This window comes from Ochotona princeps, chromosome 9 (assembly GCF_030435755.1).
Source record: "Ochotona princeps isolate mOchPri1 chromosome 9, mOchPri1.hap1, whole genome shotgun sequence".
Taxonomy (NCBI): domain Eukaryota; kingdom Metazoa; phylum Chordata; class Mammalia; order Lagomorpha; family Ochotonidae; genus Ochotona; species Ochotona princeps.
In genome coordinates this window covers 41,999,187-42,026,741 of record NC_080840.1, presented here as the reverse complement: position 1 = coordinate 42,026,741, position 27,555 = coordinate 41,999,187, and the positions used below count along the sequence as shown (strand labels likewise).

Sequence of the window (27,555 nt, the reverse complement as noted above, 5' to 3'; positions counted from 1 at the left end):
ACTTTGGCTCATGGTCTGGCCTTTCTGCTGTGTGATTCCTAAAGCCATAGGAATGTTGGCCCCCTCTGCAGGGCACCAGGTGCATCTGGCTTTGCTTTCAAGTCTAGTCATGCTTCTGCCTGTCTCTGATGGCACTGTCTCCCTGGCTGTGGTCAGACACTTTGCATGCGTGCCTGGAGCCTTTGGTCAGGGTTAAGTTGTAAATTCCTTGTTGAAAGTAATATAGCTACTTTGCTCAAACATCACGCATCTGGTGTGTCAGGAAGGTCTCTTTTTCTCTGCTGTAAGTGTATTCTTTCTCAAAAAAGGACCAAGGCTTCATGATTGTAATAGAAGCAAACTTTCTTTTTTTTTCTTTTTCTTTTTTTTTAAAATTTATTTATTATTTTTAATTCATTAGTTACATTGTATTATGTGACACAGTTTCATAGGTACTTGGATTCTCCCACCCCTCCCCAAACCCTCCCACCATGGTGGATTCCTCCACCTTGTTGCAAGTTCAGTTGAGATTCCCCCATTGCAAGCATATACCAAACATAGAGTCCAGAATCTTATTGTCCAGTCAGAAGCAAACTTTCAAAATCCAAATTAATTGCAGCTTCAAGTGTTTTATACTCTATGTGGCGTTTGGAAGCTTTCTGTTGGTAGCTTAGCGCAAACAGGGTAATTTCTTCCCCGTTGCTCTTTTTTATCTAGATCACTTACTAAGAAGACACTAGTAGTCATTGAGTAAGATAATAACAAAAAAAATTCTTTGATAAATTAATTATTCCTATTCTCTTTCAACCCCTGACTTTCCATTGTTTCTTTGGTTGTTCCTGTAGAACACCTGAGGTTTTGATTGTTGTAACTTGTTAGCATCACCCTGGATAACTCCGTTGGAAGAACCATGTGGTCTCTTTCTGCTATTAGGCACCTATTTTGCAAATCTTCTTTGCCCTAGAACATGGTGTAAATAGTTCCATTTAAAGCAGTCATCACACTGGAAAAATCTAATGTGTACATACTGCAACTTGAAGTTTACACGTTCCTCTCAGAATGGTCTGGAGCTTTTTATTCATTTTGTTATTGGTCCAGTTTGCATAATTTATTAAACTATCTGGAGGAAAATAATGAGATTTAGAGTGTTTTATCATCCGGATGCTTTCTTTGAGTAGAATTAGGGGAAAACATTATAAAATTCATGTAGCTCCGTTTTATAAACTGATACATTAGGATACATTAAAAACAAAACTAAGTAATAAGTTATTTATTTTGTAATAGAAACTTCGTGGTAGCGGTGTTGCCGTTGAAACAGGAACAGTCTCTTCAAGTGATGTAAGTATATTCCTTCTTAATTCACTGGCCTCTTAACATCCTGAAAATGAATTATTTTAAGTCACAGACATTTAGAGTTCTTAAGGACTCTGCTACTACCCAGACACTTAAGTTCATGGATTTAATGTGTTACCTCCTATTAGGTTAAATGTATTGCAGCGCTATTTGTAAGTACTTATGGTTCATAATGGTCCCTTTTTCTGCAATAGACACGAGGCTTGTTCTTTCCTGTTGCTCTGTTTTGTGCAGACCACTTTATTTTATATCTGAGAATCAGATCAAGAATCTAAACTATGGCATATAACTGGGGTGATCATGAAGTTACTCTTCAAATTTCAGTTGTTTGATAAAAAGCCCAGTGTCACCGTTGAGAGCTGAACAGTACATCAAATGGTTGTTAAGAACTGAGTTAACTGATGGCAGTGAATCTTGTTACTGCACTGCTCTTTGATGGTCTGAGACATCGTGGCCAAGCTTGTTCGTCCCCTGCCTTTTCCCATGATCTCTCCCCACATTTTTATAGAGCTGGAAAGATAAAGTTTGAAAATGATCCTGGCTCCCCTATCCTTTCTCAAGTTGTCTTTTCCACTTGCTACACCCTAGGAATAGCTTAGGAGATGGCAGTAAGTTTGGACTAGTGAATATTGTCATGATGGGAGCCACTCTAAGGAAAGGGAGAAAAGAGAAATGTAGGTGAGGTGTGTGTGTGAGGTTCCATGTGCTGGAAATACCTCTGGGAAACTGAATCTTCAGAGGATATTGTCTGTAACCCACCTGTAATTGACCTGGATGAAGCTCTGTAGAAACCAGTTAATTAATATCCATATTGATTACTGATGCTCCGATAATTACTCAAGATGTAGCCAGCTGGCGGCAGAGTTCATTTTCTTTCTTCACTTTTAATTTACTTATTTTCATTTTATTTGAAAGACAGGGATCATCCATCTGCTGCTTAATTCTTGAAGTACCTACAGTGGGCAGGGCTGGGCAGGGCTGAAGCCGGGATCCTGGAATGCAATCTGGGTCTCCCACAGGGGCGGCACGAATCCAACTGCTTGAGCTATTATCTGCTGCTCCCAGGGTGCAACTTAGCAGGAAGTGGAACTGGAAGCAGAGGAGCTGTAACTTAAACCAGATACTCTAATCTGGGATCTGGGCATCTTAGCTTCTGGACAGAATGCCTGCCCCAAAAATCTGTGTTCAAAGTCTCCAGCTGGAATGGTCTTGGGGCAAAGGTTGAAGGGCTTGATGAATATTGTGCTGGATCGGAAAAAGGATATAAATCTTCTGAAGTGGAACCAGAAGCAAGTGGTGAGTTAGAGAAGCAATCCTAGAGAAGCCATCCTGGGGCCTGGGTGGAGGAAGAAGTGGGTGGGGAGCCTGATAATTCTGGCACAGGCAGATGTTTCACTTGGAAATTTTTATCTTATGGGCATTAACTTACTGTCATTTGTAAATTTTGAAAAAAAGATTTTTTTTAGGAAAGATACTTTCAGGATTCTCTTAGAAATTTGCTTGGGTGGTTGCAAAAGTGTTCGTAAGGTGTCAGAGCTTACACAAGGAGGGGTAAGCTCTGCTGAGTGGATGTTTGGATTTTGCATTTCTCAAGTCTATTTCAAACATGGAAGTGATTAGTTGGGTTGGCTTTAGTCTAAGTGGCTGAAGCCACACGTGCCCCAAATGGAATTAACAGAAGGGGTAATTGTCAGAAAGGAAAAAATGTGTTTTGATTTATCTCTTGAGTACCCTTCAAACCTGAACATTTTCTTTGACTCTTCCTGAAAGCCCTTGTGTTTTACATGACTGTCGATTTGAAAAGCAGGCCTCTGAGTGGACTGAGAAGGGTTTCACCCTTGTCTTTGATATCTGGTGTTTAAAGGTGAATCTTAGTCTAGCAGGTGGCATTTATCTAGCACTTACTGTATACATTGCACTGTTTTAATCATTTGGCGTTTCTGTACCCCGGAGAATCTACTCATTGTCTTTTTCATCGGACATACTATCAGTTACATTTTATGGCTGAGCCATGAGGCCATGCAGAAAAGCGTATCAGCATGCCCAAGGTTGCATAGCAAGAGTGGTAGTTCTCCTTGGTAAGAGAACTACTTTTGAGGAAACTGACCTGGAATTGGTTCTTTAAGGCATTTCTCAAATCACAATACCTACTCAGATTTTGAAATACATCCGGATCATATCTTAGATTCCCCTTTGGTTTTCCTAACAAGCAAACATGAACTGCATTTCATAATGTAGCCACTTGATGGCAGTATAAAACAAAGTTTTACATTACAAAATGCCAAGTAAATAGGATTCAGCAGTGTTTTAAAAACGGTCACAGAAGTATCATCATTATGAGTGGATCATTACAAACATTTTTACTTAAATGACATTACATAAATGAGAATTTGTCAAAATGCATTGTTTTATCTAGTGAAAATAATAGCATCAAAGTATAGGTACTTACTTTAAACAGCCTGTACAGTTCTTTACTGTTTCTTGAATACGAATTACAAATGATCTCTTCTGAGGAGACATCCTTGTCTTGGATGTGGATTGTTTGTGCTGATCCCCTGATAAAAGAATGGTGTGATCTCTGACCTTCAGAAGATTTAGAAAGGATCTGGACATTTTCAGTTCCTGCTTTCTTTTTCTTCCTTTTTCCTGTGCCCGCCTTCATTTGTCGATGTGTGTAGGAGAGAAAGGTGACCTATAACTCCATCTTACTGTGTGCTGTTCTCTGGCTCCTGTTGTAAAACGTCCAGTTTAGCAGCTAGAAGTGCATGATGAGCATTGTTTCACAGGTAGTAAGTGACTTGGTGAAGTGGCGTGTTCTTGCTTGCTGGATCTTGCCTTGCAGCTTTGTCCCGAGGACCTGAGATGATGGACAGGTTCTGTGTGTCTCCCTCGTCCTCTTGGGAACTCTGTGTGGCTCTGAGCACTTGGAAATGTAGCTAGATCAAGCAAGGAAGCAAATTTTTAAATGTTAACGATTTTTAAAAAATGACGATTGAAATAGATTTTTAAAAAGATTTATTTATTTTTATTGGAAAGTTAGATTTACAGAAAGAAGGAGAGACAGAAAGAAAGATCTTCTGTCTGCTGATTACTCTCAAAGTGGCTGCAATGGCCAGAGCTGAGCTGATCTGAAGCCAGGAACCAGGAGCTTCCTTTGAGTCTCCCATGTGGGTGCAGGGTCCCAAGGCTTTGGTCTGTCCTTGACTGCTTTCTCAGGCTACAAGCAGGGAGCTAGATGGAAAGTGAGATTGCCAGGATTAGAACTGGAGCCCATATTGGATCCCAGTGTGTGCAAGGCAAGGATGTAAGCCACTAGGCTACTGCATTGGGTCCTGAAATAGATTTCATATGCTGTAAAACTTAATTCCTTTGTGGTTCAGTGGATTTTGGTTTATTTCTGGAGTTGTGCAGCCATTGCCATAATCTAACTTTGTGACATTTTCAGCACTTCAAAAAATAAAATCCGAGCCTGCGTACGTGAACGGTCCTGCCCATGTTTACTGTATCCTCCTGAACTCCGTCAAGCACATGTGTACTGTCTGCACTCGCCTTCCTGACGCTTCATGTCGACACTCACTGACAGGGCCCTCTGTGCCTGATTTCTTTCACTTAGCAAAATGGTTTTGAGATCGTCAGTATTTTAATGAGGAAAATACACTCCACTTCTTTTGACTTTTGATCAGATTCCTTAAGTCTTTTTCTGTGTCAATTCTGATGCCCTTGTCATTAGAGGTTTTTTTTTTTTTTACTTTGTTTTTATTTTTAAATTTTTACTGATTTGTTTATTTATAAATTTCATTTTTAATAATGATTACATGGTGGATCAGGATGGGCAAGATTGAGGTTTAGGGAAAATTGGATGTACTCATTGCTTCCAAATTTGCTATTTCTTCTTGTTGTTTCTGGGGGAAGGGGAGAGACAAAGGGGGAAGTCACTCACGACTTTCCACGTATCCCAGTATCCAAGGATGAGGAGCTGCCACCTCATATCAACCCAGAGTCTCAGTGTGCACGTATTCCGAGGGTTCTGTCCAGGTGGTTTGGATAGTTCTGAAATGCTGCTGGTTTCACCAATCCAAGGATGATGTCACCCTCCCAATGTCCATTGGTCCCATTCACTGAAAGTTTTTGCTGTCATTGTTTTGGGTAGTTGTCCAGTTACTTGTGTTCTGCTACAGCATTAAATGATTGCTATATTCTCCTTTTACAACAGGGCCTGTGTCTAATGCTCCACCCTCTTCACTAAGTAGGACGTATTTTTGCAGGCAAGTCCAAGGACCTAGGCCAGGTGTCCCAAGCATCGCCGGATCCCCTACCCCTGGGCTCATGAACCCATTATCCACCTAGTAGGTGGGCCCCAGGATCAGGGCCAGGTGACCCAAGCCCTGCTGGATACCCACTCCTGGGGCTCACGAACCTGGCGCTTACCTACTAGGCGGGCCCCAGGTCAGGTGACCCAAGCATCACTAGATGCCCTGCCCCCGGCGATCACAAACCCAGTACCCATCTAAAAGGCAGGCCCCAGGATCTGGGCCAGGCAACCTAAGCCCCACCAGTTCCCTTGTCCCTGGGGCTCAGGAACCCAGCCCCTACCATGCAGGTAGACCCCAAGACCTGAGTCAGGTTACCCTACCTGAGCCCTGTCAAATCCCCAATCCCTGGAACTCATGAACCTGGGCCCCCCTGGGCCCATGCTGGCATGACTCGCCTCACCTCAGTGTCCGCAATCCTATTGTGCAGCCTGGCCTAGTCTAGTCTGCCCCCTGTCCAGGTCCTGCTGGTGGGTGCTGCAGCCTATCCCAGCCCAGTCTGATTGCCTCTGGTCCTAGTGTAAACTGATTGGCTGGTGTTATGGCATGATATGGCTCCGCCTGCCTCTTTCTCTGGTTCTCAGATCTGCCAGTGGGTGTTATGTGCTGGCCCAGACTGGTCTGTCTTCAGACCTGACCCACATGTACGCTGGCGGGTACGGTAACCTGGCATGGTCTGGGATGCTCGTTGCCTTGCTTCTTGCACTCACTTGCAGGGACTGTGTACCAATGAAGGACTTTTCCAAGCTTCTTTATCGAGTCTCTTCCCAGTAGCAGTTCTAATGCACACTAGTGGATTGTTGGCCCAAGTTGACTTTGTCCACTTCTGTCCTGGCAAGAACTGTGGCTTTGCTCAATCTGCCACACCCATTTTGGTTCTTGTTGTTGGTTGTTGCAGCCCAGTGATGCCTGGTCTTTTCCTAGACACAGGTTTCATGTAATTCAGCAGGAGTCGAGACCTAGACTGGCCTGTTTTACACCCATTCTGGCTCTTATGAGTACCAGTAGGGGCTGGAGTCTAGCCCTGTCTGATGCTCCACAGTCCCAGTGCACACCCACACCAGTGCAAGCTGTAGCCATGTCCAGCCCAGCCTGCTGCCCCCAATCTTGTCCTCACCAGTTGGGACCCCAACCCAGCTGAGGTGGCCCCCCTTAGCTCCCCAGCAAGGCCTGACCCCATCTGCTGTCCTTGGGTGAGCCAACAGAGATTGCAGTTCCGCAGGGGTGAGCCCCCATTTACCCCACAGATTCTGCTATCAGAGCCACTTCTCTCACTCTTGTTCTTTCCAAACCAATTTGGTGTCAGCCCCCTATGTACATACACATGTCGTAGGCTTGTCTATGGAAGCCCCTCAGCTGTAGTTTCTATCCTGTGCCAATTAGAAAAGCTTCCAAACTGGGGGTCCTGAAAGTCTGTTTCGAGTGCTGCTCCACCAAGGCAACCACACAGCCCAGTTACAAGCAGCCATGCAGGTTAAAAAAAATAATGACTTCCAGGATGGGGTGGTCCCAGAAGCCTTGCTGAGCGTCCCTCTCCCCCAGGGAGCCAGTGTGCTCAGCTGTCCATACCTGTGCCAGTTAGAAAAACCTCCAAACAAGGGGTCCTGACAGCCTGCTGCGACTTTGTTTTTAATTGATTATTGCACTGATCTGACATTTGGCCATTCTGCAGAAAAGGAGAGGTCTTTTTGGGTTTAGCCCTTCAGTGCTTTGTTGCTAAGTCCATCATAAGTGCTGCCCAGGGGTTGGCGTTGTAGGTAGTGAGTTACGCTGCCTCCTGCAGTGTCGGCATTCCATGTGGGTGTTAGTTCAAGTCCCAGCTGTTCGTTCCACTGTCTGATCCAGCTTGCTGCTAATGTGCCTGAAAAAGCAGCCCAAGTGCTTGGGTCTCTGCCACCCAGCTGGGAGAGCTGGTTGAAAGCTTGTAGCCTCTGCCTGCCCCACTTCTGAGGAGTGAACCAGCAGATAGAGGATCTCTGTCTCTCTTTCTTCCTTTGTAAATGTACTTTTCAAATAAATAAATCTTAAAAGCAAAGCAAAAATGACTGCTCAGCAACAGAAGTCAATGGGCTGTGAGAAACTCATTAATAGCAGTGTGTTCTAATGGTAAGTTGTGAAGTGTGTAGGGATTCAGTGTAAGTCAGTCAAATACAGTTGTGTCCACAGCCTCCCCCCCCCCCCTTAATTCATGGTTTCATTTACCCATAATCAACTTAGGTCCCAAAATATTGCATGATAAATTCCAGGAATAAGTAACTCATAATTCATATAGGCTCATAATTTTAAAATAACTTTAATGATAACATACTGTTGCAGTTATTTATTTTATGTTTTATTAGTGTATTGTTAATGATTTGGTGTGCTGATATAGACACATAGGAAAAATGATGGTTAGAGTTCCATGGTTTTTGGCATCCCCGGGTGGACTTGGAGTGTATTCTTGCAGATAAGAATGGGGAGTTTCCTGTACATATCACTTTGTGCATATTTCAGGAACTGTGATATTTACCTAGAGCAGTTTTGGTTGGTTTTCATTGTTCTTACCAGAGTTAATGTTTTCCAAACATTTTAAGTTTTTAACATGTGCATATAGGAGACCATTAAGAGAAACTTCGAGGGACAAGAATCTATGACTTTTTTTTCTGATCAGATTTTAGGAAGGATTGCCTGGACGTGTGTTTCAACAACTCATAAGAATGTAAAATGATTAAATATTTGAAGTCAGATTTTTTTTTTACATTTTATTTTCAAATATAGCATCCAAAACCATAATAGTAATACTGTGTCTTAAATAGGTTCTTGGAATTATACATGTAACAATAATTACGTAGTAAATAGTGTTTCTTAGTTAAATCATATTATTAAATTATATGACTGAGCAAATGAGATTGAGATAATAGTTGAAATTTTTTTTGTAAATTTAGTGAAACAACTTTTATAAGACTTTTAAGTATTTTATGGATATTGACTAGAAGATCTCTTTAGTATGTCAACTTTGAGATCATTCTTGCTACCTATATATGTATATATTTAGTTTCTGAATATCAGGTAAGAATAGTAGTATACCTTAAAATTATTTAATGGCTTACAGTAACTGATTTTGGCTTCATAGTGAATTTTCTAAGAATGAAAGTGATTTATTGAGCTGAAATTATCTTCCTTTGCTGATCAGCAGCCAGCTTTGAAGAGGTTAAGTGATTAAGTGATGTGTCCTGGATAATACGGCAGAACTCTGCTTGCTGTTCCAGTGTTCAGGCCTCCCTCCACTCCTCTTCTTTCTCTGTCTTTTCCTTTTTTCTTACTGTGTTATAAGCTTCATCAGGTAAGATACACAGATGTTAAATGTTTGGCAAGGTGAATTTATCCTTTGTGTTCATCTTAGTTGCTCTCCCCCTCCGCCCACCCTCAGCTTCTGTGAAGGTTTCATTATTAGGAACTCTGTTAGTGTTGTCTGATTCCCATGTATGTCTGTAAAGTCTGTAGTAACGGAATCGTACAGAGTGGGAACTCTGTAGTGCCTGGATTTGTTTGCTTGGTATTGTGCTTAGGTTGTTCATCCGTCTTACATTCAGTGGTAAGTTCTTTCCATTGCTGTGTAATATTCTGTTATGTGGTATTATCCACTCTCTGGGTTCTAGTTTTTGGCTGTTTTGAATGACATTGCTGTGAACATCTTTTACAGTCTTTTGAAAGTGGTATGTAGTTATGTCTAGAATACCTAATTCTAAAATAGACTTGTAGGGTGATAGGATATATTATTTTCATAAGATATACTGAATTTCAGTTCAGTAGATATTGATATAAGGTTTGAGTTCATGTTCAGAACCAGAAATCCACACAAAATAAAGTACAGCTGAAAACAAGCTTTATTGGGAGCGCTCCCAGGAAAGGTTCACTGTTCTGGTACTGAGAGCGGGCCAGGGAAGTTGCGGCCTGGGTACGTGAGGGCTTATTTTTATCAGGGATCTGCAAAGGTGGGGATTGGGGAACAAAGGAATGTACTAGAGTGTTATAGACTTCTTTGACCTTGGTGGATCCATACGTTACGGCTGGCTGAGGAGGGGGCTGCCTTCTCCCTGTGCAGCCTTATCTGCTGCCTCTTCTCAGCCTCCTCCTGGGTTGTCCCCCACCCACTCTGGCAGGACCTTACAATTGACAGTCACTTTCTAAATCAGTATGTGTTCCTTTAAACAAAGTGTGAAAATTCTATTTATTTTCCCTTCTGACTTGTGATTTTGTCCTCTGTTTTTGTTTTTAGTAAATAACTGTGATATGAGCCCAATCAGAATATATGTGTGCCCACACTTGCTTGTTCTACAAATGAGTCTTTTCATAGCTTTGAAACATCATAAATATTTCTGGGACAGTTTCCTACCATTTTGTGTAAAACTGGTTTTTTGAACTTATTTTCAGTTACGTGTTTGCGTTTGTGTGAACAAGTAATTGCTTAGTGCTTCTTTCCGTAAACAAGCAGCAGTTAAGAACCTCATCCAGGGATTCAAGAATGCTTGAGCGCTCTGGGGAAGTGTAAGGAATGGGAGTGTGAGCCTGGGGAGAGGCTCCAGTTAATGGCGTGTTCCCTGGGCTGAAGGGGACACAGACACTTGTAGAAGTATGGGCTTTGGACAGGAAGAAGGTCAGCTGGCTCCCCTAGTCAGCAGGCAGGTAAGAGTGACTGCAAGGTCAGGCTGTGGGTGAGACATTGGCAGTTGAGTGAGTTGCTAGCAAGCATATTGTTCTTTTCTACTGAGAGCAGGGGCAGGCAGTAGGACGAGAGCGGTGAATGTGAGGATTTTGGGAACCAGCATCGGCAGCAGACCTGGGTGTTTGTGGCCTTGTATGATTTTTCCCCAGAGCTATTAGATTGTCCCCATGTAGGATTAGAGGTGGCGACTGACTGCTGTGATCCAGGGTTAATGTTTTCTTTGAAAAAAAAAAATCATTGAATCATTTTTACAAGAGACTAGTGAGATGATTTAAGTAAAAAAGTGATGCGTTCTGTTTTGTTCAGTGAAAGGCAAGAATTCAATTATTTTGAAGTGGTGTTGTCACTATTTTGAAAAGAATATCTAGAGTGGTGTGGGGGCTGCTTCTTAGTGTACAGTAGGAGACAGTACCATGTGCTGTGGGACCAGCACCAATTTATTTGCGTGTTTATAACATGTATACTCAAGCTAGAAATAGCAAAAAAGTCAGTACTTGTAATATTTCAATATAGCAAGGCGAATGGTCACAGGAAAGAAAGAATGAACTCCAAATTTTTGTGTTGAGAACACATTGCTGGTTTAAGAGAAATGAATACCCAGGTTGCTTCTTTAACTTTATTCAAATCTGGAAATTTTGCTCAGATTCTCTCTAGATAAGAAATTTGAAATTATCCTTCACTTGTGGTTTCTACTTGGTGATGTATTCTCATTATAGAAGAATGTTTTAGTGCTGCAGATGTGCTTTTTGGTTGTTAATTTCTACAAATGTTTTGAGTTGCCAAGCAAATAGTATTTCTCAAGAATTATGTAAACTGTCTTCACTGCTTCATAGGTGGAACAAGATAATGTTTGTCCCAACAGATGTGTTAGTATTATTCTACTTTTGTGTTTTAGTGCTTGGAATGTTTTTGATGTTTTAGATTTTTATGTGTTACTTGAATTAGAACGCAGGCCAGGTGTTGGAGTACATTAAGTCACTACTTTTGTATGCCCACAATCCTCAACAGAGTGCTGGTTTGAATTCTTGTTAGGCCACCTTCAGTCCAGCCTTCCTGCTGATGTACCTTGGAAGGCAGTAGATGATGGCTCAAGGGCATGGGCACCGCTGTTGAGGACATTTGGGGAGTGAACCAGTGAAAGCAAGATCTCTCTCTTTGTGTCCTTGAAGGAGTTGACAAAAAATAAATAAACCTTAACATAAATTAGAACCCAATTTAGTCGCATCATACATATTAGCCTTCTGATTTTGTAATACATCTGTGGTTCTTTATTCTTAAAAACTTCCGTGTTTGTGTTATTAACATGTTTTTATGAAACCTAGGATCTGAGGTTTCCTTTTATTTCTACCTAAAGATAGAAGGCTCACTGTAAATATTTAGGAACAAGTTCAGGCTAGCTATTGCTGTTTTCTCTGATAGAATGCAGGGATTTGCAACTTACTGGATTTGATACCTGTTTATTTTAGATCTCAGATTTAAGCACAGTTTTTTATGAGATGATGCCATTGAACTGACAGTTTTAAAAACCATAAATTTCTTTTGCAGCTACTTAATTTGACTTTTTAATTTGCCATATCTATTTTCCCCTTTTTATTTGAGAGGCAGAGAGGGGGGTTGGGTGGAGAGAAACAGGGATCTCCTGTCTGCTGGTTCGCATTCTAAAATGCTTACAGCAGCCAGGCTGGGGCAGTCCGAAGGTGAGAACCATGAATTCAGCTCATCTCTCAAGTGCACGACAGAGACCCAAATGCTTGAACCACTCTACTGCCCCTCAGGTTGTCCATTAGCAGGAAGCTGAGGTTGAGCATAGCAGGCCTAGAACCCAGGCTGTCTGATATGTTGTGGGCAGCCCAACCAAAGTACCTACTTCTGAGGTTTTTTTTTTACTTCTTTTAAGTTTTTCCAGTACACCTAACTATGCTAAATGACTCATGTCCCTTAAACATAACAGTACCCTACATGATGTTTGACATGGTTGTCCTCAGGAAGGAAGAAGAAACCCAGTATAGAGAAAGGTCAGTAACTTGTGTGAGGTTATTCAAATGTTGTTCTGTGTCCAATCAGACACTATCAATTTTTTGTTACCTTTTAACGTTGTGAAATTATTTGAAGCAGTATTCTCTACAGACTGCCTCTATTCAGGGGTGTGTGAAATGTTGCAAGGCAGAATGTTTATTTATCAAACTTCATCAAAGCTGTAGCCACACTGTGCTGCATCTCCCCTGTGCGTTAAGTAGTCTTGAATAGTATACGTTTAAATTGGGAGACAAAATCATCTTTGTTTTTAAGAGGCAGAGAAAAAAGCAAACTTTTGAAAAGATCCTTTAATGTTAACCAGACTTTTCACCTAGTTGAATGTGTGTGTGCCTTTACATGCTTTTCAAGTTCAAAATTGTGCACTTCTTCTTGCACAGAGTTCTCAATACGTGCAGTGCGTTGCTGGGTGTCTGCAGCTGATGCTGCGGGTCAACGAGTACCGCTTTGCCTGGGTGGAAGCAGATGGCGTGAACTGGTGAGTATTCCTTACTGCTAGTGTAGAATAGCAGTGAAAAGCATTTCCCCTTGACATTTGCAAAGAAATGAATAAATTTAATAATTTCAATAAAGTGCTTTATTTATTTTTTCCTATCTATTTAATAATGGGCTGTGCTAACCTTCTTAGAAATCAGTAACTATTAGTCTGAATGTTTCTTCTTCCCTTGCTTGGTCTGTGCTTTTAGAAGAGGTTATAGCTTCCTAAGAACTTATTGCTGGACAGAACAAATTCCAGGTATTCAGATAAAAAAATTATGCAAGTGTTTTGTGGTGAATACAGGCAAAGGCCATGGGAAAAGGTTTTTCCTAGAAAAGAGGTGAGAATAAAAACATGCTTTCTAATATCCTATGAATTAGCCCTTTCTTTATGGGGTTTTCATCTGTGGATATAAAAAATTTGAAGAGTTGCCTAATCAGATTAAGCAAACTGATCCAAATCAACAGTCAAACATTCTGGAATTGGAAAAATCCATCTTTGCTATCAGAAATCCAATTTATTTCCCAATGAGGGTTCTAACTGCTTTTAACCCAAATACCAATTAGTGAAGGCATTATTTATCTGTTGTCAAAAGCATTCAGGAAACTAGATTAAGAACAGCAGATTACTTGATAATGAGAATTTAGGACAAGAGTTAACTAAATGGTCTGATGCTGCTGTCGTTAGACTCCAAGAGATTCCTAGAGTACTTCTCCAGTGTAGGGACATTTCCTGTGAAAGAGATTCACATTCTTAATGGATCCATGAACCTTTGTGTGGAATATCCCAGGGTGAGTTACTTTTTTTTTTTTTTGAAGATTTATTGTATTTTTATTACAAAGTCAGATATACAGAGAGGAGGAGAGATAGAGAGGAAGATCTTTGTCCAATGATTCACTTCCCAAGTGAGCGCAATGGCCGGTGCTGTACCGATCCGCAGCCAGGAGCCAGGAACCTCTCCAGGTCTCCCACACGGGTGCAGGGTCCCAAGGCTTTGGGCCGTCCTCGGCTGCTTTCCCAGGCCACAAGCAGGGAGCTGGATGGGAAGTGGAGCTGCCAGGATTAGAACTGGCGCCCATATGGGATCCCGGGATGTTCAAGGTGAGGACTTTAGCCACTAGGGCATGCCACTGGGCCCAGGGTGAGTTACTTTTGCAAATGACTGTCCATATGAGTTGGAACTGTCACAATCTACTCAGTAGCTATTAACTCACTGAGGTGGCAATTGTTCTTATAGTAATCTGAAAAATTCCAATCTATTTCTGCTTAGTCTTTTTCAAAATTCCAGCAAAAATAGGTATCACAATTTGCCATCTGAATCCAATAAATCCAAATACATATTATATATATATATACACACATATATATTCAAGGTATATATACATGCACATCTGTGTATGTATTTATAAAGTTATGAAAAACAAAAATATTAGAAATATAGACAGAAACACTCTTAGAAACTTTAAGAAGAATTTAAACATAGGAAATTATTTTGTAGTAAGTAAATTTTGGTGTACACGTATCGTAAAAAGTTAAAATCATCGTGTCCTTGTACAAAATAATGTAGCTTCTTATTACAAGCTACTGTTTTGAAATCTGCCGTGAGGAAAAGCCCACTGGATGAGAATACTTATTTCCTCTCTGTTCTTAGAAATATATCGTTGTTCATCACTTCTTGAGTTTGAGAGAACTAACTCATGATATACTCATCTAAAGATTCATAGTTTAAAATTTTGCTTTAAAATGCCTAATTTCACCATCACTGTTGAAAATGGACTGCTGTTTTTGTCATTACTTTTTTGTGTAAAAAGATTTATTATTTTTGTTGGAAAGTCAGATATACAGACAAGAGAAGAGATAGAGAGGAAGATCTTCTGTCCGCTGTTTCACTCCTCAAGTGGCTGCAATGGCCAGAGCTTCACTGAGCTGAAGCCAGGAGCCAAGAGCCTCTTCTGGGTCTCTCACACGGGTGTAGTGTCCCAAGGCTTTGGGCTGTCCTTGACTGCCTTTGCAGGCTACAAGCAGGGAGCTGGATGGAAAGTGGGGCTGCTGGGATTAGTACCAGTGCCCTTATGGGATCCCGGATATGTAAGGCAAGGACTTTAACTTCTAGGGTACCATGCTGGGCCTGGATTTATGTATTTATTTATTGGAAAGTCAGATTTTTATTTTTACAGAGAGAAGAGGAGACGTGAAGTCAGATTTTTATTTTTACAGAGAGAAGAGGAGACACCAAGAAAGATCTTCATGTGTTGGTTCACTTCCCAAGTGGCCACAACGGCTGGAGCTGAACCAATCCAAAAGCAGGAGCCTGGAGCTTCTTCCAGGTCTCTGTGGGAGTGCAGAGTCCCAAGGCTTTGGGACATCCTTGACTGCTTTTTCAGGCCACATGCAGGGAGCTGGATGGGAGGTGGAGCAATTGGGGTGTGAACCGATATGAAATCCCAACGCATTCAAGGCAAAGACTAGCCACTAGGCTGTAGTGCTGGGCCGTTTTTCATTACTTTCATCTTTTAATTCATGACCATGAAATGCCTTCCTCTGTTAATTGGCATTATGAATGGAAAGTGAAAAATTCTGAATTTTTAGCTGTGTCAGGGATTTCATTCAGAAGACTATTGGGACTCAGTCAAGAGCAATATTCCTGCCTCAGCATTATTACAAAAATGTATTGAGGATACCCAGCTGGATTATAAGGGAAAAAGACAGACTGAATCTGGAAGAATTAATGTGGAAGTTTCTTTATGCTCTGGCCTTCCCATAAGGGGTTCATACAAAGAGCATGTTTTCCCAGTAATACTTGTGTGAGGTTCCTGTCCAAGAAACCCATTAGGTACTTAGCTCCCAGGCTTTTTACTGGAGGTGAGTCACGTAGACACTGTGCCTTTCACATACCAAAATTCCAGATTCCTGAAAAGGTCTGTAACAGCCTTCTGTAGAATTTATAGTGAGAATTTATCTCATCACGACATTGGCAGATTTGATGTGTGATGAAGGCGTGCATTCTGGTTCAGAGGTGGCTGTATTTTCAAATTACCCCAATAGCAGTACATAATTCTCCCTGTGGTTTCTTCTTAAGGGTACTGCTTTGAGTAATGAGGACTCTGCTCTGATGACCTGATCACCTCCCACAGGCCCCACGCTCTCATGTTCTCATGCTAGAGGTTAGGATTTCAATGCAGGGATTTTGGAGGAAAACAAACATTCAAACCATAGCAGTAAGGCATTCAGCATAAACCATGTTGTTGTACAACCATTCAGCTGCAGTGACCTGTCTTTATCATTTAGGAGCATTTTGTAGCAGTGTAGGAAATCATTTACCAGCCAAGTTCCAGGGAGCTAGCCAAGATTCCACCTTGCAAACCGCTTTCTAAAGTCCAGCAGGGTCAAAATTGTGTTAGTACTTTTTCTACACAATTCATACTTAAAAAAAAAATTATTAATTTTTATTTGAAAGGCAGATTTACAAAGGGAGGGAGAGACAGAAAGATCTTCCATCCGCTGGTTCATCCCCCAAGTGGCTGCAACAGCCAGGGCCGAGCTGATCCAAAGCCAGGAGCTTCCTTTGGGTCTCTCATGTGGGTGCGGGGCCCCAGGCTTTGGGCCATGCTCCACTGCTTTCCCAGGCCACAAGCAGGGAACTGGAAGGGAAGTGGAGCAATCAGGATACAAAATGGCACCCTAAAGAATCTCAGTATATACAAGGCGAGGACTTTAGCCATTAGGTTACTGCACAGGATGCACAATTACTACTTCTTATAAAAAAACTCTTCTAAGAAAAGATGATGATGCATTTCACTGCTAAATCATATTCCTAAATCATATTCCTAGGTGATTCCATAGGTGTTTAATTTTTTTATTTTAGTCTAATTTTTTAGTATAATTGGTTTGATGAATACTGATGACATATTTAGGTTGATGAAATAATATAACATCACAAAGATCTCATCTCTTAGGCTTATGCAAATGGTCCATTAGACCATATGGTAATTTAAGATGAAATGCATTTTATTCTTCTGACAAAAATTAGAATTTCTTTTGTTATTTACAAGACCTGTAAGAAAGAATAAAAGCCATAAATTAAAAATCTCTGTAAACAATTGAAAAAATAAGCAGAAACAGTAAAATTTGATTCAGTGATTTCTTTAGTATACTAAGGTTGACCAGATGTGGCTTTTCCAGTTACTAAAGCTCAATATTTGGGAGACTTGTCAAGAACACTAGCTATTCTTCTTAGCAACTAGAGCAGGGATAAATAAAATATAGAATTCTATGTTCAGTTTATGTATGTTGATGTGCTTACCACCACCACTAAGGAGATTAATACACATCATATAAATGTTTAGTATTATTTTTGTGCACTTTTAAACAAAAAATCCCTAGTGTCTTGCTAGTATTTCCACCCAGGTGTCCTCTAATATTTGCTTAATCACTGTTTATATTTATCTTGGCATCTCCGTCTTTTTGCTACTATTAGTATCGTTTTTTTTTTTTATGTTCCATTTTAAGTGAATTCACTTTTCCTGGCAAACAGGATCTTTATTTTACTTCATTAAAATATTTCTTATGAGTAATGTTTGAATGTGGTAGATTTACTTCCTCAATAGAATCATATGCATTGTCTATACGTTTTGTAACATTACCTGCTTCCAGTATTCACTAGCAGGGAGTTGAATGGAAACCAGAGCAGCAGGTGCTTAAACCAACATTCAGATGTGAAATGTGAGTGTGCCAAGTGAAAGCCTACCCCTCTGTGCTATAATGCTTGCCGCATGTCTGCACATTTCTGGAGAGAAGGGTTTAGGCTCCCTTAACACCTCTCTGCAGTGTTAATCACTGTGGGCCATTCCATGCTTGAACTTCTGTTTTGTTTTCATCACTAGTACACTGTGCTTGAGTTTCCTTCAACCTATGTGGTCATCTACACTTTTTCAAGTTTTAACAGAGATAATTTGACAGAATTATTAGTTTGCTAACTGATTAACTTTGTCCTGAAAGAAAAAAAAAAACAACCTCATTCATGTCAGGTAGCAAGTACGGACAATATTTCTGGAGAGGCTGGACCACTAAAAATTATAAAAACATCTATTTTTTTGAAAGGCAAACTAGCAGAGAAATGGGGAGAGAGGCAGATTTGTTTCCTAAATGGTTGCTATAACCAGCATGGGACCAGACTGAATGTAGGAGCCTGGAATTCTACCCAGGTTTGCCACCTGAGTAGGAATCCAAGTACTTAGGTCATCTCTGCTGCTTTCCCAGCAGAATGTATGAAATTGAATTGGGAGTGTAGTAGCTACAACTGGTGTTGGCACCCATATGGGATACTGGCATTGCAGGTGGTAGTTTCACCCAGTGCACCACAATGCTGGGGCCAAGGATCACTGAAATTTCGTGTTTGAAGAAGTGACTGAATGAAGCTGAAGTTTGCTTATTGGCTTATATTTTATTGGGAAACAGGGAGTGACAAACAGAACTTTGTTGGTTTACTTTCAAATACCTGTAGCTGGCTGGGGCTGGGCCAGACTTAAGCCAGGAACTGGACAGTCGATCTGGGTCCTCCATTTGGGTGGAAGGAACCCAACTGTTTGAATTATTGTCTGCTACCTTCCAGGGTGTCCATGGCTGGAAGGTTGAGTCCAGAATCTAGACTGAAACCTAGGTACTCAGAAATGAATTGCAGGCATTCTTAATGGCTAACTATCAACCAAATAGCTGCTCTTGAAGTGAAATTTAGAATTTCTTATACATTTTAATCTAAAGTCTTATTATATACTCATCGTTTTTGTTGCTTGTGTCCTGTTGATTTGGACTTCCTGTGAATTGCATCCATGTCCCCTTTCTGTCTGCCATGTTGCAAGTCTCTGTCCTCTTGTTATTTCTCTGTAGCAAGCACTGTGCTTCCTGAAGTCCTAGGATTTCTGGAGAGAAAGGTTGTGCTGGGAATGGCCTTCTGTGAGTAGCAATCTAGCTATGTGTTATTGCTGGAAGAAGCTGAGGACATAAATCAAAAAGTTGTATCACTAGTGCAAAAAGGTAGTAGTTGTTTCTTCCTTCTTACTGTGCTATCATATTAATAATTTTCTATATGTGTGTATGTATGTGCTTTTTTCAGCATAATGGGAGTTTTGAGTAACAAGTGTGGTTTTCAACTCCAGTATCAAATGATTTTTTCAATATGGCTCCTGGCGTTCAGTCCTCAAATGTGTGAACACCTGCGACGCTACAATATCATTCCTGTTCTGTCCGATATCCTGCAAGAATCTGTCAAAGAGAAAGTAACAAGAATCATTCTTGCAGCATTCCGTGTAAGTGGTCTTTTTGATAATATTTTGGTGTGTTCAAATATTTGTGTGACATTTTCCACTGTGCTATATATTTAGCAGGTGGAAATGTTGCTTATTTTTTATTGGTGTTGTGGAAAAAGTTGCTTATTTTGCATGTCGTTACAAAGCTATAAAATTATGGTAAACATAAAGCAAAATAGCACTGATTTCTATTTCTGGCATTAACTGGTTGTCACATGGGATGCTGGGTCGCTTTAACCTTCTTTAACTTCAGGCCCAGAATCTGTCTTGCCCATTATCTGTTCTTGTGCTTGCCTGCCTGCCTGCCTTTTTTTTTTTTTTAATATTTATTTTATTTTACTTTTTTTATTGAAAAGGCAGATATACAGAAAGAAAGATGTTCCGACCACTAATTCACTCGCCAGGTGGTCACAATAGCCAGAGCTAATCCAATCCAAAGCCGGAAACCAGGAACCTTTTCTGGGTCTTCTGGGTGCTGGTTCCCAAGTCTTTGGACTATCTTCTCCACAAGCAGGGAGTTGGATGGGAAATGGAGCAACTGGGGTATAAACTGACACCCTTATGGGATCCCAACAGATGCAAGGCGAGGATTTAGCCACTATGATATCATGGGGGCCCTATTCTTATACTTTCTTTAAGTAAACAATAAAAAGTCCAAAATAAACAGTAGTTTAGATGTATTATAGAAATTTAGAGGGTAGACCACATGGTTCCAAATAGTGACCAAAACTTTCAGATATTTCAGATGTTTCTAAGCAGGACGATAGAAATATGCAAATAAATGCGTGGGTTTGTTAGTATTTAAAAATAAAACAGCATTTTATTTTAAATGCTGTTCTGTAACGTTTTAAAAACAGAATAAATATATTTTCGTTTTTGTGTAAATTAATCTTTAGTGTTCTTTTTGATGGCTGCATTTATTGTACTGTGTGTCCTGCTGGTAGAGCCATGTGGAGTGTTTCCAGTTTCCCTTACGTGTGATTTTCATTTGAATGTAGTTACAGCAATGGAATTGCTAAGTCAGAGAGATATGCCTTTTTTTAACCCCTTTGATAAATAATGTCAAACCACCTTCCAAAAATGTGTAAATTTACATTTCTATCAGCTGTATATTTATAGCATGCATAATTATCTACTCACTAGGATTATCTTTCAAGTTTTACAAAATTGATTTCATGTGCATCCTGTTAATAAAGGATGAAGCTGAACATCTTCTAATATTTTTATCCTCCATGTATATTGCTTCTATAAGTTGCTTAGTGTTCTTATTTGTTACCTTTAAAGTTTGATGTGGGTATAGGCCTTGGGCACAGTGGTTAAGACACCACTGGACTACCTGGATTTGAGTTCCAACTCTACTTCTGCCTCCAGTTTCCTGCACTAATGTGCAGCCTGGGAGGCAGCATGTGGTGACTTAAGTACATGCATCCCTGCATTAACGTAGGATTCTAGAAAGTTCTGGGCTCCTGCTTCCAATTTCATGTGGGGGGTTCTTTTCTAGATAACTAAAGTGTGCAATATCAAGTAATATTTTTTGAGAGCTTATTCTCTGTCAGATACTGTCCTAATTCCTTTAGATGTGTTATAGATTTAATTGTACTAGGAATGTGTTACACATTTAGTTGTCCTAGGAACTCCACCCAGTGGTCATCAGCCACCAGAAGTTTAAAAATTTGCCAAAAACTAGAAGTGACTGAACAGGATTCAAACTCAGTGTAACTCACATTCTTTTTTTTTTTTTTTTTTTTTTTTTTTTTGGGGTTGTTTGTTTTAAATTAATTAGTTTCTTTTTTCTTTTTCCATATAGACTGGGATTACCCCCCAAAATCCCACCCCCCGACAGATTTTCCCCATTTTACTACAATGGTACAGTCCTTCATAAGGAATCATAATTCCATCAGTCTGTTATTTAAGTGTACCCAACACTGCTGGTACAGATAATGTCTGACAGTCCAGCATCCCATTGTCTACACATGTCCAACAGTTCATTGGTAATCCATCTTTAGTCTGGAAACAGGGATGTATGTTACTTTATAACCCCAAATCTGGTTATGGTAGACCCCAGTACTCCATCAGTATACATTTACCTGAGAATCCAGGAAACAAGGTCAACAACTGGTATGAGTTAGAACAACAGCCATAACTCAGATTCTTAAGTCTATTAATCTGTGTTGAGAATATTAGGTTTCATTGATATTTTTAACACATTTTTTTTCTTTTTTTTATTTAACATATTTTATTATTATACCTCAAATACCAAAAATGATATTTTGACATTTTCTTATTTAATCTTAACTCAGTAGCTTCTGTTAGTTATTTTTATATTATAGGTGAGGAAACAGGTTTTGACATTAATTCCTCACAATTAAGATTATGATCTTGTTGTGGTCTGTCAGCTGCAGAGCCATAGTCTTGACAATTCTATCCTCTCTCCCCCACCCATGCCTGCCTTTTTTTGTTTGTTTGTTTGTTTCAGGGCATATTTTCAGTAACTTTACCTGTGACATTGAAAGGGGTGGAGTGGGCCCTGTGAAAAGGAAAACCAAAAATAGTGTAAGAGAAACCATATTCCTTAAATTAAAATGCCCCTTGGCAATCTTAAGCTCCATGTCTTCCCTAGCTGCCTAGAAAGGGGATTGGGGTGGGTAAGTGAAGGACTGGAGAGGGGATTGAAGGAGTGTAAAGTTGAGACTCGCAATCCTCAATGCCATCAGTGCCGGCCAACAGTTGAATAAGTGTTCTTGGCATTAGGTTTTCCTTTAATTGTCCTTACTTATATATCTAAAAGCCACTCTTTAATGTACGTATTTTTCCTGTGACCCTATGGAAGTCCCCCTCCGCCTTTTTCCTAAACTTCTTTTGATGTTTTATATTAATAATTACATATCAGAGAAAACGTGATATTTATGTTTTTGGGACTGAGTTAATTCATCAAGCATAATGGTTTCCAGTTGTATCCATTTTGTTGCAAAAAAGAAAAATAGGACCTTGACTTTTTTTTTGGTGACTGAATAGTAAGTATTCCATAGTGTGCATAAACCACATTCTCTTCATCTAGTCATCATTTGATGGGCATCTGGGTTGATTCCATATCTTAAGTATTGTAAACTGAGCTGTGATGAAACATGGGAAGTGCAAACTTTTTCATGTGTTGATTTCATTTTGTTTGGGTAAATTCCCAGTATTGAAATGTGTACATCATATGGTAGATCTGTTTTCAGATTTCTGAGGAATCTTCATATTGTCTTCCATAACAGTTATACTAGTTTACTTTCTAATATATTAAAATACTCTTTTCCCCATGTCCTTACCAACATTTACTATATATATATTATATATATATATATACACACCATATAAATATATATTTATTTTTTTGATTTGGATGTTAGCCATTCTAACTGAGGTGAGGAAAAACATCCTTATGATTTCTATCAGCATTTCCTTGATGGGTAGTGACCCTGAGCATTTTTTTCATGTAGCTATTGGCCATTGATATTTCATCATTTGAAAAGCACCCGTTCATGCCCTTTGCTCGTTTCTTAACTGGACTGCTTTGTTGTTATTCTTTCTTAAGCTCTTTATAGATCCTGAATATTAATTCTTTATATTGAATATATTAATTGTTTAGTTGGATAATATGTAAATATTTTCTGTCATTCTGTTGGTGGTGGTTAAAAGTAGAGCAGTTGGGACTCAGACTGGTCCCCATATGGGATTCCAGTGTCACAAGCAACCACTATACCCGCTACACCATAGTGCTGGCCTCCTACTAGTCTCTTTTACAGTTTGCTTATTAATTTAATTTAATTTAATTTAATTTAATTTAATTTAATTTAGAAGGCAGAATTATAGGGAGAGAGAAAAATAGCTAGATAGGTAGGTAGATAGATAGATATCTTTCATTCACTGATGCATTCTCCAAATGGCCGCAGTGACCAGAGCTGAGTCAATCCAAAGCTAGGAACTTGGTGCTTCTGCTAGGTCTCCAATGTGAGTGCAGCAGCCAAAGGGCTTGAGCCATCCTCCAATGCTTTCCCAGGTTGTGAGCAGGGAACTGGATGAGGAGTGGAGCAGCCCAGACAGGAACCATCACGCTTATGGAATGTTGATGCTACAGGTGGAGGATTAGCCTGATGTGTCACTGTGCCAACCTCAACCAGTCTCTTAATTCATAAAAATGAATGTGCTAGGCATTGTGCTCGTCACAGTGGAACACAGATGACCAAAATATAGCTTAAGATCAAAGATCTTCCAGTTTGATGAAGATAGACAGTGAAAAGGTGTCACTGCAGTGCAATGATAATCTATAAATGTTGAAGGTATTGTAAGAAGTGGAGGGTGAGAATACAAGGTTTCAGGAAAAGGCTTCAGAGAGGAAACCTTTTTGGCATTTTGAATGATGCCTATATTTTAAGAAGTACAAAGGTAGAGAGCAGTCACAAGTTAAGGAAAAACCTGGTGCTGTGAGTAATTTATTCTTGAAGTATTGACTATTCTCCTTCTGCGTTTGACTTGTAGTGAAGTAAATGGAGCATGATGTCTGGCTCTTGGAAAAGAATTCTGGTGTTCTTGGCTATTTACTTTTTGGAAGCGTAAACTTACGGAGTTTTTGCTGTTACCATTCTGAGCATTGAATGAATGGAACCATATCAGTATTTCATTCACTTTGGTTGTCAACTGACTCTAACTTGTATTCACAGACTTAGGATATCACCCACCAAAGCACAGTGCCTTCAAATAAGACATTCATTAGATGTACTTTGGCTTCTTTCTCATATACTTTGTCTACTCTGAGGGACTATGGAATATAAGTCTGTTTCTCTTTTCATTTTGTAAGATACACCACCTCTTTTTTTGTAGAGGAAGAGCAGTATAGGACGGGGAATGGGAGAAGGAAAGGGCCTTGTAAGGAAAGGGAGAGAGAACTAACTACTGGTTCACTTCCCCAAAGCCTACAACTGCTGGGCCTGGTCCAGGAGCAATGCCAGTGCCGACACCATGAGGCAGAAATGTAATCCAGATCTCCTAGGTGCGTGGCAGATGCAGTTTCTTGAGCTTCTGCTTCCCAGGAGGAAGCTGTGATTATAAATCAGAGCTGGAATGCACAGTTACGCATTCAAGTGTGTCTTAATCACAAGGCTTTGGCTTAGTGCCAAATCACTAAGCCAAAGCCTTGTGCCCCAACTCCTCTTTTGAATTAAAAAAAAAAATTAAAGAGGAATATGGAAGTAGCAAAGTAAGGAATCAACCTTAGAGCGGTATGCTCAGTCTCTTAACAGTGATGCTAGCCAGTCTGCCTGTGCTTGCCTGTGTGTTGTGTCTTTTTTCTCTGAATGCCTACAGTTCCTTCTGCTTCCCAGGCATGTGGCTGTGTAAATGCATGAACAAAACCACTGCGAGAAAAGTACAGAAACCTTTAGGAGTGGTGTTGTGGTTATGACTTTTCTGATATTGTTATTGATTTCTTTATTGACTTAAATTCTTTGTGAAATTTGTACTGCTTTATTTGGTTCTCATATTTAAAACTATGATAATAAAATTCTGAGGCTGAAGATCTGTTTACCTGAAGCTACTGCAATGTTGAGAACCAATGTGCATCAAAGCTTCTTACATCTGTTTTTCACAATTGTGTTAAAATTGCTAATCTATTTTAATAAGCCATATGAAAAACATATCACAGACGATAAAGGATGGGGAGGGAGTGCTTATATTCTTTTATTGCATGTACTTTTTTCTAAATTTCACTGTGTTCATAAACTTAATATTGAAAGTTCTTCTCAAAACATAAGATACATTTTTAAAATATTTTTTAAATTGTTAGGTGAGAAAATACCCTTGACTTATTGTTATGCTAGTAAGATATCAGATATCTTTTTAACTTTTATTCTTGTTTTCTTTGTATGACTTTTACTTCTGTTTGGTTGACAGATCAAGTTTCCTAAGCAGTTAACAAGGAAATGAATAGTATCACTTAAAAATTACTATCTACTTGTCCTTTCATACATGTTATTTTATTATTATTTATTCACTATTATGCATTATTAATAAAATTCCAACATTATATTATAGCAAAAATAAATTTAGCACTAAACTCATAGTATATAGTATCATAAAGTGTTCCTATATGCAGTTAGTAAGTTGCCACATGTTAAAAATTACGTGTGTATGTTTCCCTGTTCATTCCCAATCCCTAAATTTAATCTTATCCATGACAAAAAAAGACAAAAGAAATATTCTAAAATAACTGAGAGTAAGGGGTACACTATGTGTGATATTTTTCTTTCCAGTTTTTTTCTTCATTTTTTTTAAAGTGAGTGTGTAGTATATTCCTAGTTAAAAAAAAAAAGAGTGAACAGCTTGGAAAATTAGATCTCTGCCGGTGTTCTGGGAATATTAAATAATAATGGTAATGAACAGTGAAGTTTGCTACTTAGTCATCATCTCAGCTTTCTGAGTTTGACAGATAGTTCTTACTGGGTCAAGTTCCTGGTATGTAAGCACACAATTAAATTGAAAATCTGTCCATAACTGGTAACCTTTAAAAATAGTCAATGAGGGGCCCAGCGCAATAGCATGGTGATTGAAGTCCTCACCTTGTACATGCCGGGATCCCATATGGGCGCTGGTTCTAATCCCGGTGGCCTCGCTTCCCATTCAGCTCCCTGCCGGTGGCCTGGGAAAGCAGTCGAGGATGACCCAAAGCTTTGGGACCCTGTACCCGTGTGGGAGACAAGAAAGAGTTCCTGGCTCCTGGCTTCAGATTGGCTCAGCGCCAGGCATTGCGGGCCGCTTGAGGAAGTGAATCATTGGACAGAAGATCTTCCTCTGTGTATATCCGCCTTTCCAATAAAAACAAACAAAGAAAAAATCTAGAATAGACAGAGAACAAGGAAAGCTTAGAATCAGACAGGAAACGGTCAGCGTGGATTCAATTATACCTTACTAGGTGGGACACAAAGATTAGAATTTCTCTGCACACCCCTCCTAAAACTGTTCTGTACCTAAATTGTTGACATATGTCTTGTTGGAGTTATAAGCCAGTCTAGACTACCCGAAAAACAGCCGGGTTCAGCAAAATTATGCTTCAATCCTATAAAATGCTAAATATTATAATGAAAATAGACATGAGACAGCTGAATAGTAATTTATAGCCATTTTAAGATGTATAGAACCCGATTGTATATAGATTAAAATTGGAATGTCAATGAAGTAGTCACAGGATGTGGTTAAGAACTTGCATTTTTTTTAACATATTGGTTACTCAATACCATGTCAATTAATTCCATAACATTATAAATTGTTACTGATGTTATGTTGGGGCTTTTAATTGGCTGGGACGGTACTCTGCTGGCTCTACCTTCAGACCAGAGAAGGTCTCCCCAACAAGCCATTGAACTTCTCTGGACAATAAGATGCTGGACTCTTATGCTTGGTATAGATGTTTGCAATGAAAGAATCTTGACTGAATTTGAAATGTAATACAGCAACAAAGTGGAGAAATCCACCATAGGGGGAGGGTTTAGGGAGGGGTGGGGGGAATCCCAGTGCTTATAAAACTGTGTCACATAATGCAATGTAATTAATTTTAAAAAATAAAAAAATTTTAAAAAATGAATACATCTTTAAAAAAAGTCAATGGGAATATATTGTTGCTTTGTTTGCTAGATTACATAATGTCTTTGTTAGTGGTATTAGTCTGAAATTAAAATATTTATTTTCAAAATGTCAGATTATAGAAATTTGTCTTAAAATTATTTCCTGTTACAGGCTCTTTATAATTTGTTAGAGAACTTGTCTTTCAGGCAAAATGTGCGGGAAAGAGCTGCAGTAGAAATCAGGATCTTATTTTAGTTGTTTTGTTATTGGGAAGAATGTATCTTTTCCTATCAGATTTGGAAAACACAGTGACTTTTTAAGTGTTATTTAGATAAAATGTTGGTTGCTATGAATATTTAGATAATATGTTGTTTCTGGAAAAAAAATGGGTGCTAAAAAATTGTAGCAAAGACTTAGCATTCCTTGTGTGAATTACTTCTTCCAGAGTGTTTTCTGGTTGAGGAGTATTTGGAAAGACTTCACTAATTGACCAATGATTTGTCAATCTTTAATTCTTAAAATGAATTAAAATGTTTTGGGACTACAAGTGAGAAAGACATTGAGGATCATCTTTGATCTAGAGTTTTACATCTGCTATGAATTTTATTTCCCTTTTTGGTTCTACTTAGGTAAGAATTTATATGTCAGATATAGGATTAATTCTGTTATTACATCTGTGTGGTTTTCTTCATAAAGTTTTAAGAATTACCACCAGATTGAATTATTTTTTCATTGCCTGTATTGGTCAGGATATATAATTCTTATCTACACACATATATCCAGGTAGACATA

The 27,555-nt window shown here is 39.4% G+C and overlaps 1 protein-coding gene across 2 annotated transcripts in view; it reads left to right on the top strand.

Annotated features, from left to right (window-relative positions):
• Positions 1-27,555, top strand: part of ATP6V1H (ATPase H+ transporting V1 subunit H) — a 100,956-nt gene that overhangs the window by 23,370 nt on the left and 50,031 nt on the right. Inside the window, exons 7-9 of one of the 2 annotated variants that reach the window (XM_058668628.1) lie at positions 1,264-1,317; positions 12,762-12,859; positions 18,972-19,164. In XM_058668628.1, the coding sequence (XP_058524611.1) occupies positions 1,264-1,317; positions 12,762-12,859; positions 18,972-19,164 (345 nt within the window). The remainder of the gene's footprint in view (positions 1-1,263; positions 1,318-12,761; positions 12,860-18,971; positions 19,165-27,555) is intronic. The other variant, XM_058668629.1, reaches the window with a different exon arrangement.